The sequence below is a fragment of the Acartia tonsa genome, chromosome 14 (assembly GCF_053477335.1).
Source record: "Acartia tonsa isolate MP-2025a chromosome 14, ASM5347733v1, whole genome shotgun sequence".
Classification (NCBI taxonomy): domain Eukaryota; kingdom Metazoa; phylum Arthropoda; class Copepoda; order Calanoida; family Acartiidae; genus Acartia; species Acartia tonsa.
In genome coordinates, this window is record NC_137273.1 from 3,181,602 (window position 1) to 3,199,035 (window position 17,434).

The 17,434-nt window shown below is 33.4% G+C and overlaps 1 protein-coding gene across 2 annotated transcripts; it reads right to left on the minus strand.

Moving 5' to 3' along the window:
• Positions 1 to 256: 256 nt before the first annotated feature.
• LOC145306545 (astacin-like metalloprotease toxin 1) lies at positions 257 to 14,349 on the minus strand. Of its 2 annotated transcripts, none has more exons than XM_080148724.1 (14): positions 14,173 to 14,349; positions 13,207 to 13,252; positions 12,614 to 12,673; positions 11,813 to 11,874; positions 11,171 to 11,260; positions 10,288 to 10,353; positions 7,773 to 7,827; positions 6,901 to 7,012; positions 5,619 to 5,697; positions 5,081 to 5,139; positions 3,602 to 3,670; positions 3,111 to 3,186; positions 2,546 to 2,648; positions 257 to 1,181 (listed from the first exon to the last, which is right to left on the minus strand). In XM_080148724.1, the coding sequence occupies exons 1-14, from the start codon at positions 14,231 to 14,233 to the stop codon at positions 1,070 to 1,072; spliced, it is 1,050 nt and encodes a 349-aa protein (XP_080004850.1). In that variant the 5' UTR covers positions 14,234 to 14,349; the 3' UTR covers positions 257 to 1,069. The 2 variants fall into 2 exon arrangements, with proteins under 2 accessions (XP_080004850.1, XP_080004851.1); XM_080148725.1 differs by lacking the exon at positions 257 to 1,181 and adding an exon at positions 1,427 to 1,529 and having other exon boundaries at positions 14,173 to 14,333.
• Positions 14,350 to 17,434: the final 3,085 nt, after the last annotated feature.

Genomic DNA, 17,434 nt, shown 5'->3' on the forward strand with positions numbered 1-17,434 from the left:
GTCTGTATATTCAAAACTTACTTAGCTAGTTAGCGGGGCATTGATGCGCTAGTATTCAAAATGACAGTCAGAATCTGCTGTATTCATGCCTATTCCCTTTAAGCCAGTACCCAAAGTCTGAGACTCTTAAACATTGAATATTCGATCCATTGTCCCCTCCCTTACTCCCTGACTATATCTGCTGAATTAGATAGACATTAAATGATAATACTTAGAGCATATTATAGAGAAGCTTTGATCCAAATATGAACATAACTTATGTATTGAAATTTTATTTGATTCATATGCTACTTTACATTTTATATTTTACATCAATATTAAGCACAAAAAAAAACATAGTAATTAAAGGATACAATTTATTTTCAAAAGCCAAGCTTTTCTACATTTGATTTCAAACTTGGCATATTGATTACTGTTAAAACAATTTAGAAAGCGTAACAACCCTATAATCAATACCAGAAAGTCTGTAAGTCCATTTTAAACATGATGATTTTTGTCATTTTAAAAACAACAATTTATTTCATATAATCATCCTATTATCTTTTTTTTAAAATTTAAATGAGTTGTTACTATATTTTGGTAATGTTAGCTTGTCTGACTTTCTAATTTGCTAAGCTTCGCTTCCATGGAAATTGTCATCCTTAGTATTCTATAGTTTGTTTTACATTGCTTGTTGATATTACATGTCTAGTCTATATGACTATCGGCTACGCCCCTAGAGGCCTCAAGGTGCAATTGAGGAAAGAAAAGCCAGGGGGTCGACCTACAACTTTACTTTTTAGTTTTACTTTCAGCTGGGAGGGTGGAGGTACCCTCCCTCCATAATAGTTATAAACCTTTCCTGGACCTATAAGAATCTTTACTGACAAACATCATGTCACTTTTTTATATAGGATTTAAGGTAGGTTAGGTTGGGTTAGGTAAGGGAAAACTTAAATAGAATATAAAGATAGCCCTTTAGGATACGACCGAAGTTTCTTTTTACAATTTTACAACAAGGTAGCGCAAAATTACTCCTTTTGTAGATTACAATTAGTGGTTGAAACGTTCGGACACTTGATCTCTTCATTTATGGACAACGTGGGCCAGTACCCTTGTCCTCACTGAATATATCAATAATGGCATCTCTATTGCTGGATATAGTGTTATCATTATCCTCTTCTATCTCCTTCAGCATTCTCCTTAATAAATATGGATATAGTGTTATCATTATCCTCTTCTATCTCCTTCAGCATTCTCCTTAATAAATATGGATATAGTGTTATCATTATCCTCTTCTATCTCCTTCAGCATTCTCCTTAATAAATATGAATATAGTGTTATCATTATCCTCCTCTATCTCCTTCAGCATTCTCCTTAATAAATATGGATATAGTGTTATAATTATCCTCTTCTATCTCCTTCAGCATTCTCCTTAATATATATGGATATAGTGTTATCATTATCCTCTTCTATCTCCTTCAGCATTCTCCTTAATAAATATGGATATAGTGTTATCATTATCCTCTTCTATCTCCTTCAGCATTCTCCTTAATGTATATGGATATAGTGTTATCATTATCTTCTTCTATCTCCTTCAGCATTCTCCTTAATAAATATGGATATAGTGTTATTATTATTCTCTTCTATCTCCTTCAGCATTCTCCTTAATAAATATGGATATTGATTGCATGACCATTTTTGTTGAAATCCTATTTGTTTATGATGTTTAAGCTTTTTATTTCAAGAGGGGTGGGATCCTCTTGTTCTTGTTAGTGCTTATAGTTTTTCTTATTCATTCTTAACTCAAAAATTTTACGCTTATGGCATAGCAGTTGTAGGAATCAGCTCATACCAACAAATATATTATTTAGGAAATATCACGAAACCTATACGTGTTTTCAGCTGTCATAGGGGGGCAAACACGACATTTCTATCTGCCCCCAAATATGATTTAGATTCATTTTGCTTGTTGGCTATACCTTATCCTTATCCTTATCATGGGCAGGTATAATCTGTACTTTTGCTTTTGTGAACAATTTTACTCATTTAAATACCAAAATGATTATAAATAAAGTGAATCTTTTAATAACTTGCAGAAAATAGGACTAGTACCAAAGGAGAAAAATACTCAAATTGTCTTTTAATTAGCCAACTTTAATCAGTTTAAAAAATGGTTTCTTACTAATTCAAATTGTAAAATTCGGGTATTTATTATTTTAAAGTTGGGTGTTGGGTTGTAGTCAAATGCGCTTATTAAGTCAAACTGTATTTAATATTGGACCATTTTATATCAATATATTTGAAATAAATTTGGAACACTTTGACTTCGAAACCGATTTATATCCGGTGGATTAGAACCGGTTCTCAGCCATACTGAAAATTATGCCTAGCATCGTATCATATCCAGTTTTATTCGAATATAATGTTCAATCACAAGATAACAAATTAAGGCCGTGCCTTTGGCATCTCGGAGGCTAAAAAACTGATTTTAATCCTATAATTGTATATTTTTATGTCCGCGGAAAGCTGTTTTTAATACGATGCGATAAGTAACTATTTCTACCTGGCATTTTTATAGTCACTGCTGTTATCATCCCAGTTCTTCCATTCGTCGAGATACTCCTCTGCAACTTTGAATCCAGACAAACAACCAATAGGCTCCTGCACTGCATTAAAAGGTATTTTTGGGTATTGTCAGTTTCGCGACATCGCCTCTTAAGGGGCGGCATTTTGTCGTATTTTCACAGTAGCTTTTCTTCTATTTCTAGCCCCTGCGGTGCAATCATTAACATTTACCTAACCTAACCTAAAATAACTCATCAAAAGCTTCTGTGAATATACGACAAAATGCCCCTTAAGAGGCGATGTCACGAAACCGACAATACCCGTATTTCTTGTGGTTTTGCCCCTAGCCTTAAAGGGAATCACTCCTACATTTTAATTTGAAAGTTTTAAAATAAGAATAGTAATTAAAAAAATTTCAGAAATGGGACCGGAAATTACGTCCCTCGTTAAATATCTTTAAAACAACATAGTATATTAAGTACATTCCCATGGAAGCGCAACCTGGTTTATTAAGCAATTACTGAGATCTTAAACTTCAGACAGATAGCATAACGCGCTGTTACCCTTTTGGTCGAGGCAATTCTTGATGTGCTTGATAAGGGCTGTGGTTATCTCGTTCACATAGCTGACATACTCTTTCTATAATAATAGATTTTTTATTCCTTGGATGTTACATCAGATTATCATGTTCTCTAATAAAGTGAAACTTGCAGCGGGCTATAATAACGATTTCCCTCTCACTCCGCTTTACCCCCAACCCTTCCCCTTCTACTGGATGAACGAACTGACCAATAAACGAGTTCCATGTTAGCAATCTAAAATGACGATAATTTTTCCCTTGTCATAATATCCACCTATATTCTACACCCATTCTTTCTACAATACAATCATTGTAGGGAGGGAGGGGACATTGGGTTTTATATAACACTCCTACCCAAAGTTTATAACAACGTTTTCTGATTAGTTGGGTAAAAAAAATGTTGGTACTTTTTATAGAGATTGGTTAGTTTAAGTGTCCATAGTTTCCAACCAATAATTTTAATCAGAATTATACCTCAGTTCCTGGCTTGAGTGAACATTCATAATTCCTCGAAATTTCCACAATATCAGATGGTGAAAGTTCCTAAACAGAAAAAAATATAATCATTTTTAGTAGCGAAGCTACTCTATAATTCACTTTGTCTGTCCGTCAGTCAGTCAGTCAGTAACGCTATGGGAGAAACGTGATTTTCTCGGCTCCTATTAGAGATAGACAGCTGAAATTTTTAGTGAAGATTATTATGACATGTGCGCATCTAATCTATACATTGTTTTGTCCATCTGTCTAATAATTGGGGTGCTAGATCGATTCCTAGATTTTTACTTTTTTGCAATTTTCTCAATTCCTGTTCAAGATGAATGGATTTTCAGGGATTAAATAAATTTAAATTCTACCTATTTCCATCAAGTTTTATTAAAATGCCTTTATTGGTTGGGGTGCTAGATCGATTCCTAGATTTTTAGGTTTTCTTGATTTTTTCAATCCCTATACAATATAGACAGCTGAAAATTTCAGGGATTGAATAAGTTTAAACTCTACATATTTCCATCAAGTTTTATTACGGTACCCTTCTTAGTTTGGATGCTAGATCGATTCCTAGTTTTTAAAGTTTTTGTGGTTTTCTTAACTCCTGTTCAAGATAAACGGGTGGAATTTAAAAAGGTTTCGTCATTTTTATTATTGAAGTTTTTTATAACATACTCTATAGATCATTTTCCCCAGATGTCTATTCATAATTTTTGAGCTTCGCTACTTATGGATGTTGTCATCCTTGTTAAAAAGGAATTACTGACCGACAGACGGACAAAACAATGTATATATCGGATGCACATAGGTCATAGGAATCTTCACTAAAAATTTCAGCTTTATAGCTTCAATAAAAGTCAATCTTAAAAATTCACTGACTTACTGACGGATATAATAATGAAAGATGCGCAGAGGTCATAGGAATCTTCACTAAAAATATCAGCTTTATTGCTTAAGTCGAAGTGAAAATAATCACATATCCCTTGAAAATGACTAGCATAGCATTGCTGACATAAAGACGAACAAATGAATGTAAAAAGTTGATGCGCAGAGGTAATAGAATCTTCACTAAAAATTCAGCTTCATAGTCTAAAAAGATGCCGAGGAAACCACGATTGCCTGTAGCCTTACAGACAGAAGAACTGATGGACGGACAAAGTATATTATAGAGTAACTTCGGCACAAAGAAGAAACCAATTTAAAAGCTGGCAGAATGCAAAGTTAAAAGAAAACGAGTAATAACAATTTGTGGAGTAGCTTAGCCTACTAGGAATGCAGGGGGCATTGGACTGTGTATCACACAGGTACCCAAAGTTTTAGAAATATATTTTTTTATTCATTGGCTCAAAAACTTTGGATTATTTTACTAAACTTTTAATAAAAGGGGTAGTTTTGTTTATCATCATTCGGGGATGTACATCGAATCATCGTCCAATATCCTATCCGTTGAGATCCCTGCAAGCCTACCAATTGAGTTTCACCAGAGAGATCCTGAATTCTTGCATATTCTGGTCGTACTTTCAGTACTGAAAAAATGGATTTAATATTACTTGGATCTATTACACCAGATTTTCATGTACTCTAATAAAAAGATAATCACAAATGGCAAAAATAAGAATATTCCCCATCAACCCTCTTTACCCCATTTCCTACCCTTCTACTAGATTAACGAACTGACCAATAAGTGATGTCCATAGTAGCAACATAAATCGACGACAAATTTTCATAATATCCACGCATATTTTACATCCATTACTGCAAACAAACAAAGTTAATTTAAAAGCAATCAAAGACTTAAGACTGTCCGTCTGTGTTTTTTTTCAAGAGGCGATTTCTCAAATTTGTAATAGTTAATAGGCTAGGTATTAATAATGTGATTTTTATTTTATTATTCGTAGAACATTTCTGTAATATGATACTAAACATGATTTTCCATTACGGCCTAGAACCATTCTAGTCCAGCGGATATTGATCGGTTTTGAAGCCATACTGGAATATTCCCTACCTGGTCTATTTTCATCAGCAGAGGCCAGTCTAATCTCCTTCTCTCTATAATGCATTATTGACCTCAGATCATATGGGGTCTAAATAATACATATAGTAGATATAAATGGTCAGTAATAATAGATATATTATATGTAGATGGTCTATCTCGCCCCATACTATTCAAATCAGCTGATGCTAGTCTAATCTCCTTCTCTCTATAATGCATTATTGACCTCAGATCATATGGGGTCTAAATAATACATATAGTAGATATAAATGGTCAGTAATAATAGATATATTATATGTAGATGGTCTATCTCGCCCCATACTATTCAAATCAGCTGAGGCCAGTCTAATATCTTTCTCTCTATAGTGCATTATTGATCTCAGATCATATGGGGTCTAAACAATAGATATAGTAGATATAGATGGTCAGTAACACTAGATATAGTAGATATAGATGGTCAGTAACACTAGATATAGTAGATATAGATGGTCAGTAACATTAGTTATAGTAGATATAGATGGTTAATCTGACCCTATATTATGCAAATTAGCCGAGGCCAGTCTAATATCTTTCTCTCTATAGTGCATAATTGATCTCACATCATATGGGGTCTAAACAATAGATATAGTAGATATAGATGGTCAGTAACACTAGATATAGTAGATATAAATGGTCAGTAACAAATAGATATAGTAGATAGATGGTCAGTAACAATAGACATAGTAGATATAGATAATCAATCTTGCCCCATATTTTTCAAATCAGCTGATGCTAGTCTAATTTCTTTCTCTCTATAGTGCATTATTGACCTCAGGCAGACAGGTCCTTGTGTTTGTTTATGTTTATATAGATTTATTTAAATATTATGAGGGACAACATTTTTCGACAATATAATTTCCCGAAAGGTGACTACATATATCCTGATCTAAAACTACTGAAACGATTGGGTTTACTTTTTTAGGTAAACTTCACACAGACCCTGTTATGGTTTTAGGCTTTTTTTTATTTTCAGATTTAAGTCCTAAGTTGGTTTAAGCTTTTTACTAGTCCCCCTTAATACATAGCCACTAGATGCTAGTAGAAATAGACAAAGAACAATATTTCAAACAACATTTAGACATTAATATTCAAAAAGCAGACATTTTAAACGAAATAGAACTGTTTGGACTGTTTATTACACTAGTCCCTAAAGTCTTATAATAACGTTTTCTAATTTGTTTGGGATGTGCATCAATTTATCTGCTATTGTCTTATCCCTTTAGATTCCTGATTACAAACCGACATGCCAACTTACCAATGATGTTTTTCCAAAGAGATCTTTTCTTGTAAATTGTTGAAATATCGTATCTTCTGCATCAGCTTTTATACCGTCACAGTCAACTTCCACAAACAGATTTCTGTCAGGCCTAAAAATGGATATAGTATATACGTGGATATATTGACAGGGGAAAAATTGTCATTTATATTGGTCAGTTTGTTCTTCAGTTAGTATGGCAGGGATGGGGTAAAGGGCGTGGATAGGGGGGTCATTCTTTCAGCCTGTTACGAGTTTCACTTTATTAGAGTACATGAAAATCTGGTGTAAGATCCTAGTAATAATAAATCCATCATTGGCCTAATACAAATAGAAGGTTAAAAAATTAGAGTAAAACTCTAGAGGAAGAAAGGGCTAAATAACTGTATCTCCCCATCGCAATCACCTTGTGCAACCTTTCTATTGGGTTATTGAAAATCAACCAATGGTGTCGCTTATGTTAACACAGTCAAGTAACAGAAAATCATTTAGAAGCAGACGAAATAGGTCTTTGAAAAAGGAAGGGAGGTAAATGTCTGTATATAGATCTATTGTTCAAAACAAGTTTGAATAAACCTGCAAGAATTATCAAATTGAAATGCGTCAATAGTAGATTTCAATAAAGCCTCATTTTTAGCTTACTTGGTTTTAGAGCAGAAAAGAAGACCAACCAGAATAAGGAGATACAGAGTAGGTATGCTAAAATCTACCGATAAGGTTCTCCTTTACAGTTAAGCTTACCATGGGAAAAACCAACATGCCAATTTTTTAAAACTAAGATTAAAAGTATAGGGTCTTCTAGGTCATCTGTCTGTGTGTAGTTTAAGATATCCCTTACCACTAGACCGATATGGTTCTCCTTTACAATTTACCTGATATGTTCGTGTGCCGCTCCCAGGGTGTGAAGCAACTCATGGAGCACAGTACCTGAATGTTAATTAACAAGTTTATAGGTTGTAGCTGTGTTTAGTGCTCTATGAAAATGGGGATATATGTCACAATTCTTGGCCTACATATTCTATTGACGTTATAGTAGAGGGAATGAAAAATAGAAGGGGGAAAATATCCCCCTAGAAAAGATATTGGGTATAGGGCATAGGCGTCCAAGGGGGGGGGTAATGGGCCATTTGGCACCCCCAAACGATTTTGGGGGTGCCGTAGGCACCCCCAAAATTTTTTGAACAATACCCCCCCAAAAAAAAAATTACCCCTACCTTGGGGGTGCCGTAGGCACCCCCAATGATTTTGGGGGGGGTATTTACCCCCCCCGAACCATTTTGGGGGGGGTAATTACCCCCCCCAAAATAAATGTTCTTTAAAAAAATTTTTTTGGGGGGGGGTATTTAACCCCCCCAAATTGAATGTTCTTAAAAAAAAAATTTTACTGAAAATTTTTTTGGGGGGGGGAGGGAGTAATCCCCGCCCCCCCCCCCTAAAAAAAGTCATAGTGTGACTCGAGCCTTGAGGTGTAATATATTTTATGTTCCTCGTTTGGTCTCCTAATAGTTAATGAAAAGTATATCCTAATGTTTCAATTAAATCAGATCTTGAAGACGACATTTAAACCGGCTTCCAAAAAACAGGTTTCTTACGAATACATTCATAGCAGACAGATTGTTATTGTTTACAAATTTCATCATGCACGCTAAACGAGAATAAAAAAGTGAAGTTATATTTTAATTGAAAAAAAAGATTTAAAGTTATTTTGGTGAACTGTGTTACCAAAAATAAAATAAGTAGTACATTAGTCGTTGAAGTATCAAGCTTTATATCATTGCAAACTGTCAGTCAGTCATAAAATCTTTAGGGTAGGGCAGGGCCAAGTCAGTTGCTAGGCGAAATCGTTATTATTTTGACATATCTTCATTAAATGACATTTATCTCCATGTTCTAATCGATTGACAGAAAATTACATGAAACATAAGTTGTTTGTTGTTAAATTGTTTCTCTCTCTTTTTATTGTCTTTTACATAATTTGCATCGTGGCAACGCCCCTTAAGGGGCAATTCGTCGTATTTTTAAAATGGCTTTTGATAGTTTATTTTAGGATAGGTTATATTGGTTTAGGTGATTGCCCCACATGGTTAAGCAATTGGCCCCACGCAGGGGCTAGAAATAGGAGAGAAGCTTGTGTGAAAAAAACGAAGAAACGCCCCTTAAAGAGCGTTGCCACAAAAGGGACTATACCCCAATATAGTCCAACCAGTTAAAACAGTTCTTAACAATGATAACAAAAAATTTAATAGTTTGATCATGTTTTATTTGCTTGGGCCTTTATAAGGGCTAAAACCATCCCGGGGATCTATGATGTAATTGTAAAGCACTGAAGATTCCATAAAATAGATACCTAACTAAATTAAATATTTCATTAAATAATGAAAAAGAATTTCTATAGGCGATTTCTTTTGGGAGGATGTCAGGGTGTCTCAAAACTAGTTATAAAACTTACCAGGACCTTCACTTTAAAGTATAATCATATTGGTTCATTGGTTAGTGAGTTAATTATTGTATTTTTATGTTCTAAAGAATGAGATACTACTATATATTTGAATAGTAGTGGCGCCCTTAGCATCTAAGAACTCGTGTTTTCTAAAGGGTAAAAAGGGAGGAGAAAAATAGCCTAAAACCACTCAAAGGATTGACCTATAATAGTGTGGAACCATCATGGGATCTATGTGAAGCTTTCCTAAAAAGGAGAACTCAGTATTAAAAGTAATGAAATCTGAAGCTATAGTCAAATAAACCTTACTTACTACTTTATGTTATAGGATAGTACTTATTAACTTAATAGATTAGGTAGGTGCTTTTTTTACATAATTAAATTACCCCTCCCAAAAATTTTACCCCCGGGGTAAATTAGTTTGGGGGGGGTAATTACCCCCCCCAACAGATTTGGGGGGAGTATTTACCCCCCCCAACAGACTTTAGGGAGGGTAATTACCCCCCCCAATCAAATTTTACCCCCGGGGTAAAAATTTTGGGGGGGGTAAAAAAAAATTTCGGCGCGCTTCGCGCGCCATTTTACCCCCCCCAAACACGAATTACCCCCCCCCCCTAAAATTTTTTACCCCCCCCAAAAAAAAAAGCTTGGACGCCCCTGGTATAGGGTATTTCCTGACGTCAATAGAATAGGTAGGCAAAAAGCAGTGTCATCTATCAGGTGGACAAATAAGGCTGACACTAAAATAACACCCCTTTAATGGACTATAATTCACCCCCCTCGATTTGGTTTAAATGGGTTGTCAAAATATTATCGCCTCTCCCTATCAAAACCCTGTGCAATGCGTGCATGCCACAGATTGCAGTGCAGACTTATTTTTAGCATAAGTTTAAAATAAAATTAAGAGTTTTTACCCTGTGGGGGGAAGGGGGACTTTAACTTTATACCTGGGCTAGTGAAACAGTCATCCATGAGTTGCATGTCTGTGATCAGGTCACCTTTTAACGTTCTTCCTAAATATATGGCCTGTATGAAAACAATGTGTGAATATACATTACTGCATACTTAACTACCTTTTATAAAACTGCCATTTGGGAAGAAAATTTTCATATAAAATAAATCATATCAATAAAATTAGACAGTATATGAAAATATATAATATTCATTTTATTCATTTTCCTTTTTATGTATGTTATACCGTACACCCAAGAATATTAAATCTAATCTTATTGTAATAGTTATGATTTTTACTTTAATAGTTAATGTAATTAAGAAATCTAGACTCATTTGTCATTTCATTAGAGCAAGTTAAGTATAAAACTGCATCAAGTTTATTCAGACATTAGAGTAAAACAATAGAGGGGGGGGGGGTTAAATAACTGTATGTCCCCTTCCCGAGGACTCTGTACTGACTGTCAATTGGGTCTTTGAAAATCAACCAATAGCGCCAGGAATATTAACAAAGCTCAGCCAAGTCGCTACAACTATTTTTGACTGTCAATCCAAACTTGGAAGGGTGGTGCTTACCACTTCCAAAATAGTTATAAACCTTCCCAGGACCTATTGAAAGCTTCACTGTAAAGTAGAACCATATCAGACAGACAGACAAAAATCCTGTTACTTTTTTATATGAGGAAGCCTGATTGAAATCAGGGAGTGAGGTGACATTGGGCTAGTCCCTAAAGTTTAAAAATAACGTTTTCTTATTCGTTGGCTTATGTTTTATATTTTGATGGTTGGTTCATAAGTTTAGTGTCCAAACGTTTCATTGGAGTGTACATCAATTTATCGGCCATTGTCTTATCCCTTTAGATGCCTGGATTAGAATACCTATTCCTGAAGAGCAGGCGTTCTCCACCTTTCTAATATTGACATAGTAATAATCTTCCTCAGGATTCCTGCGCTGAAACTGTATACAACCTAACAACAAGAAAACTTATCTGCTGGTCCGTACGTCTGTCTGTCCGTCAATATCTAACTATGAATGGTGATTGTTGTAATAGTTCAGTAGGAATTAGAAAGCTAGCAACTCTATAATCGTTGACAGAATGTTGATTTATAACTTTTTTTGACAATGTCAAGATTCTCCGTTTTACTTGATTTATGGAATACTTATTTCTAGTTGAGCCGAGATTCAAACCCATAACCTCCCTGATGTTAAGCAACAGTCGCAAGTTATCATGTAGAAAAGCTTTTCTTACAAAAAATTTATTGTTAAATAGAAGGGGTAATGTCTTGGCCCAAATCAGGCGCAATCTATTAACATGCCCAGTTATGACTTCCATACAAAAGTTGTGCAAAAAAAAGAGTTGGTTATCACTTATCTGTTGGATGTTAATTCACCTAATACCCTGGGTGTTTGAACAGAAAGAGAGAGAAAGTCTCTCCTTACTTATTCTTTGTTGTTGAACATGACGTGAGCATGTCATGGAATGCTTACTGCTAGGTAAAAACTTCTTGAAAAAATGATACCTGGCTCCAGTTTTGTAATGATATAATCCATAGCCTCTCTAATAGCCTGTTTTTGCTCTAAACTATAATTAAAACAAGGATGAAAACATCAATAATACAAAGTTATTTTAATGGGAGGGCGGAGGCACCCTACAAATAAATACCAATTTGAACATTTACTAGACCTGTAAGAAGATTTACTATAATGGAGAACCATATCGGTCCAACCAATTATTAGATTTATTCCAGTTTTATTATGATTATAATTTAAGGGGGGGGGGGGGGGTAATCTCGGAATCAATTAACCGTTTTTTTTGGCTATTTTTAGGGCAAATCTGTCATAAATTACGTAAACTTTTTGATACATATTTTTGCTTTAAATCATGTGAGATGATACAAAAAATATTTTTTTGATTTCTAGTACAAGCTACTAACGGCTAGAACCGTTGTTAACGTTTTAGAACGGCAAAGAGTACTATGTGGAGATAGGTTTAGTGATGGATTTGCCTTAAAGATAGCCAAAATAATGGCTAAACGGCTGAGCCGCCAGCCGTTAACTGTTACCCTTCCAACTTTTTGTTCGATTTAGGTAAAATAGACCTACCAAGGATTACTTATGCAAAATTTCATAATTCGAATTCTAAGTGCCATTTACACATTGATTACGAGATGGTTGCAATTACCCCCCCCCCCCCCCTTATTTGTAGAATATTGACCATAATATGATACAATACATGATTATTAAATTCAGTGTGGCTCAGAACCGGTTCTTATCCACCGGATATTAATCTGTTTGGAAGCCATACTGGAAATTTAGTTTACCTGAAAGTTGGGTCAACTTCATAATAAACAATTCCTTGGTCCCATAGTTTGCGAGAGTCCCTAAAATAAAAGTTCATTAAGTCATCGAAAACCTTATTGATGTGCTACTCTATTATTTTTGGCATATTCGTCAGAGAGAGAGAGAGAGAGAGAGAGAGAGAGAGAGAGAGAGAGAGAGAGAGAGAGAGAGAGAGAGAGAGAGAGAGATAGAAAGAGAGCTAGGGGACAATTGTATGTTTATTAATCTAGTCCCCAAAGTTTTTACAATGATGTATTCTTATAAATTGTCATATCAACTTTGGGGACTTTTACTGAATTTAAAGTTTTTAGTTTATAAAGTTGAGTGTTCTAATGTTTCAATCATGATTTTATTCTATAGAAGGGATAATTTTGTGTGTCATCATTGGAGATGTAAATAAATTTATCTATCTATCTATCTATCTATCTATCTATCTATCTATCTATCTATCTATCTATCTATCTATCTATCTATCTATCTATCTATCTATCTATCTATCTATCTATCTATCTATCTATCTATCTATCTATCTATCTATCTATCTATCTATCTATCTATCTATCAATGTACTTACTTAACAAAAGACAAGGCCACATATTCATCATCATAATCAATCCCATCTATCAAAATTAAAAACATTAGTAGGTGACATTGGGCTGTTTATGAATCTAGTCCTCAAAGTTTTATAATAAATTTTCTTATTATTTGGCATAGCATCTTTGGCGAGTTTTGATTTATAAATTTGAGTGTCAAAATGTTATAACTTCTAATTGTATTTACAGAAGGGGTAATTTTGTGTATAATCATTGGGGAAAAGGATGTATATCAAATGATTGGCATTTTAGATCCTTGTGACAACAGCCATAAAAAAGCACAAAAAGTATAATACATTTGGACAAAGTGAGGTATAATAAATCAGATATTCAGTTATCATTAAAACAAAACATTTATAAAAATTAAGTGTTTCTATCTTTTTGAAGCTGGACCGACATACCGACGGGCCAAGTAAATTATATACTGTATGTTTTAATTTGTACAGGAAATCTTCACCTATAATTTTAGCTGTCCATTTTCTTATAGCGTTACGAATGGACATACGGACAAATTAAGTTAATTATAAAGTAGCTTTGATACTGAAATGAAATTAAAAGATTGTTTAACAATATAGGCGTGTGGTAGGGTGTACGACAATCCCCCCATATAAAAAATCCGTCTATAGCCAGTAGAAAATTAGCATTACAGAAATACAGACGGACGTATGGACATACAACGGATATTGAATTTAAATCACTAATATGGACCTTATTTATTCAGTTTGTTTATCAAGTAGGAGGGGAGTGAATGGATGCGGGGTATTATTATTTTAGCCAGCTGGGGTTATTTTATATACTTTATTAGAGTATATGAAAATCTAGTGCAACATCCAAGTAATTAAATACCTATTTTACCAACAGACATGATAACTTATAGAAGCAATGGACGTACACTACTTAAATGCAGAAATGCTTCGCGCTTTTAAAATAAAATAAAAATAATGTACCTTGTGATAAGATCGAGGAAATCGATATAGATAGTAACATAAAAATCCGCAAATCAAACATTTTAAAACACAAAATAAACAAACATATAATTTTAGCTTTCTCTGTCTGTTTTTGTGTAGGGTTATGAAATAAACTACTGCCTAATACCAAAGCGCTAAAAAGACCCTAAGACTTGAAATAATAGAATTTCATTAACTTAGAATGATAAAAGCTTGAGATGCGGTGGGAGAACTCTATGTTCAAGTTATTGTGGTTTTGAAATTTTTTTGTAATAATTCAAGAAAAATCGTTTAAGTTTTATTATATTTTACTTTGAAATGTTAAAAAAATATATTATTGTCAAAAATGTGGAAGTTATACTTTCCTCAAAAAAAGACCTAAAACATGAAAATTAACACGTGTAATGAGATTTTTTTTCTTTCAGGTTTAATTTTAAGTAATTATTGATATTTTTTGTAAAAAGGATTTTATATAAAAAGTTTTAAAACTCGAGTTAAGTAGTGGTGCTAAAAAAGGTTGCGAATTTATGCAATTTTCTTGCAAAAAAAAAATTTTCTAGGATTTTAAAAATAGCAAAGGGTGTTATTAGACGTACTTACAGATACAATTGCTAAGTCATTTTGGCCAAACACTAAAATAAAGTTTTTACATCTGAGGGTCCACCCGTGTACACTAAAATATTCTAGTGGGAAGTGGGTTCATAGTTTTAAAGTTTCAAGCACTCTTGGTTGTTATGAATCTTTTAAAACAAGAATTTTTCTAGTCTGCATACAAAAAGTCTAATACACTATATAGCTAAATTTATTGAATATGAACTTTATCTTGGAAAAATTCCTCTTGATATTTTAAAAAAATACATAGATGTAGAGTGGAAGATCGATATCCCCTCCCCTTCCCTCAAGTGCAATTATAAGCCTCTAGGGGCAGAGTCGTAAGTATTAGGATGATTAGTTTTATTCTATGATTTCATAATATCTGAATAAAAAAAAATTACGATACGAAGATAAAAGCAGTTTAGGTTTTAGACTGAAAAAAAACTGAACTAAAAATTATGATTCGCTGATTTTTATAGCATAGTTTTGGTTGTTTGGATGGGCACTAGAAATTTCTGAATTTCCCAAATCATGGGTGTCACAGTGCGATTTTATACCCGTGACATAAAGAATTAACAATTTAATCTTATATATTTAAGTTCTTTAAATATATTCTTTGTTTATTTTTATTTAATATTCGATAAGACCATAAATAAATTAATTAAATAAATAAATAAAAAAATGGAGATTTTAAAAATGCAATTACTTTGAAAATGTAAAACAAGTGAATTTGATTTCTTGATAATTCTCTTTGAAACCGAATAATATCCGCTGGATTTGAACCAGTTCTAAACATTACTGAAAAATCATGTACCGTTAAAGACAATTTTCCATGAAAAAAGAAATTAAAACCTTACAATCAATAGTTTTGTTGGGCAGGCCTTTGGCCCTTCGGGGGTAACAAAACCGGTTTTAATCTTATAATTTTTCATATAGTATCAATGGAAAGCTGTCTATAATACGAAATGAAAAACACCTATTCTCGTTCACTCTCTCTCTCTCTCTCTCTCACACACGAAGATTTTAACTTATTTATAATTTGGCGTAATCGTTTGTGTTAAAATGTTGACACCTAAGTTACAAAACAAGCTATAGTTAAAAAAGATGAACTGAATTTAGTTTCCGAATGTGAACACATTTTCCTAGGTGTTTCCCAATCCTATCTTAATATTTGCTACTAGCTAAAAAACCTTCAAACTTCAAAAAAAAAATCAAAATTTGAATGTATTAACGATTTATACATTATACATTCAAAGTTTTAATTTTACAAATTTTGATTTTTTTTTTGGAAGTTTGAAGGTTTTTTAGCTAGTAGCAAATATTGAGATAGGATTGGGAAACACTTAGGAAAATGTGTTCACATTCGGAAACTAATTTCAGTTCACCTTAAAAAAAAGCAAACCAACTATCTATCTATAAGCTAGACAATTAATCACATTTAAAACTGCAAAAATAGTAAATTTAATTTTAATCAAGAGTGATTTTGGTTAGATTTTGATATTCCCTTTGAATATACTCCGTCCGTCCCAAACGGATAGCTAATAGCTATCATCGATAATTTAGAATTGTCCTTTCTTCGATTTCAAACTCTGTCTGGTGATTCCTGTAGTAGTTAGGTACGAATTTGAAAGCATAGCAACAAAAACAAAATCATATCTACTTCATCACTGCTAAAACGCAAAAAAATAAAAATAAATCAAACCATATAAAAATCAAACTATTAAAAAAAAAACTATTTATTTTTGTGTCCACTCCAATTCTAAAAATTAAAGGTATTGAACCCCCTCCCCCCTTTATGGGGTCCCCCTCCTAAACCCCTCGAAGAGCGGTATATATCCCACCAAAATAGCCAACAGGGTTAAAACAAAAAGTCACATTCCCCGTAAATTTAAGACAGTGCAGTATGGTAAAATTTGTGCATAGTTAAAAAAACATTTGACGTTGGTATTAATATTTTGGGGTTAACTACGTGCAAAACCCTTGGCAAAAACCCTGTGCACGCCACTGGACTCATACATTTTTCTTGGCGCAGGGATTAATTAAGTTTCTCGTATTCATTCGAATCCGAATTCATACGAAAAAACTATGTCTAGCATCGTATTATATCCAGTTTTCTACGAATATAGAAATGTACAACCATAAGATTAAAACCAGTTTTTTTAGCCGGTGCCTCCGGCACCTAAGGGCTAAAAAAACTAGTTTTAATCTTATAATTGTACATTCTATATCCGCGGAAAGCCGTTTTTATAATACGATACGAGAAATAACTATTACATTCTACACATTTCCACCAAGTTTCATTGAGATTTACTTATTGGTTTGTGTGCCAGATCAAGTCCTAAATTTTTGGGGTTTTCGTGATTATCTCGATTCCAATTCAAGATGAACGGCTAAAATTTTCAGGAATTAAATAAGTTTACATTCTACAAATTTTCATTTTGATTTGTCTATTACTTGTGGTGCTAGATTTTTTTCTAGCTTTTCAAGTTTTCTTAATTTTAAAGCTTTCGTATTAATCAAATTTAATTTTTTTTTATAACAATGCTCTATAGTTAATTTTTTTTTGGGAGGGGGGGTATCTATCAAACCACTAGCTAACAAAAATCTAAAAATATTTTTTTTTTAAACATGTCTGCTGTGCTTGTGTCTGTGTGTGTATGTAAGCAGA

Bases quoted from the DNA above. Each gene is read 5' to 3' on its own strand.
- LOC145306545 (XM_080148724.1), bottom strand. From the start codon at position 14,233: ATGTTTGATTTGCGGATTTTTATGTTACTATCTATATCGATTTCCTCG. The intron at 7,828-10,287 runs GTATAAAGTTAA...ATTAACATTCAG, and splicing joins TGACTGTTTCACTAGCCCAG to GTACTGTGCTCCATGAGTTG. The intron at 5,698-6,900 runs GTAAGTTGGCAT...TGTATTATTTAG, and splicing joins TCTTTGGAAAAACATCATTG to ACCCCATATGATCTGAGGTC.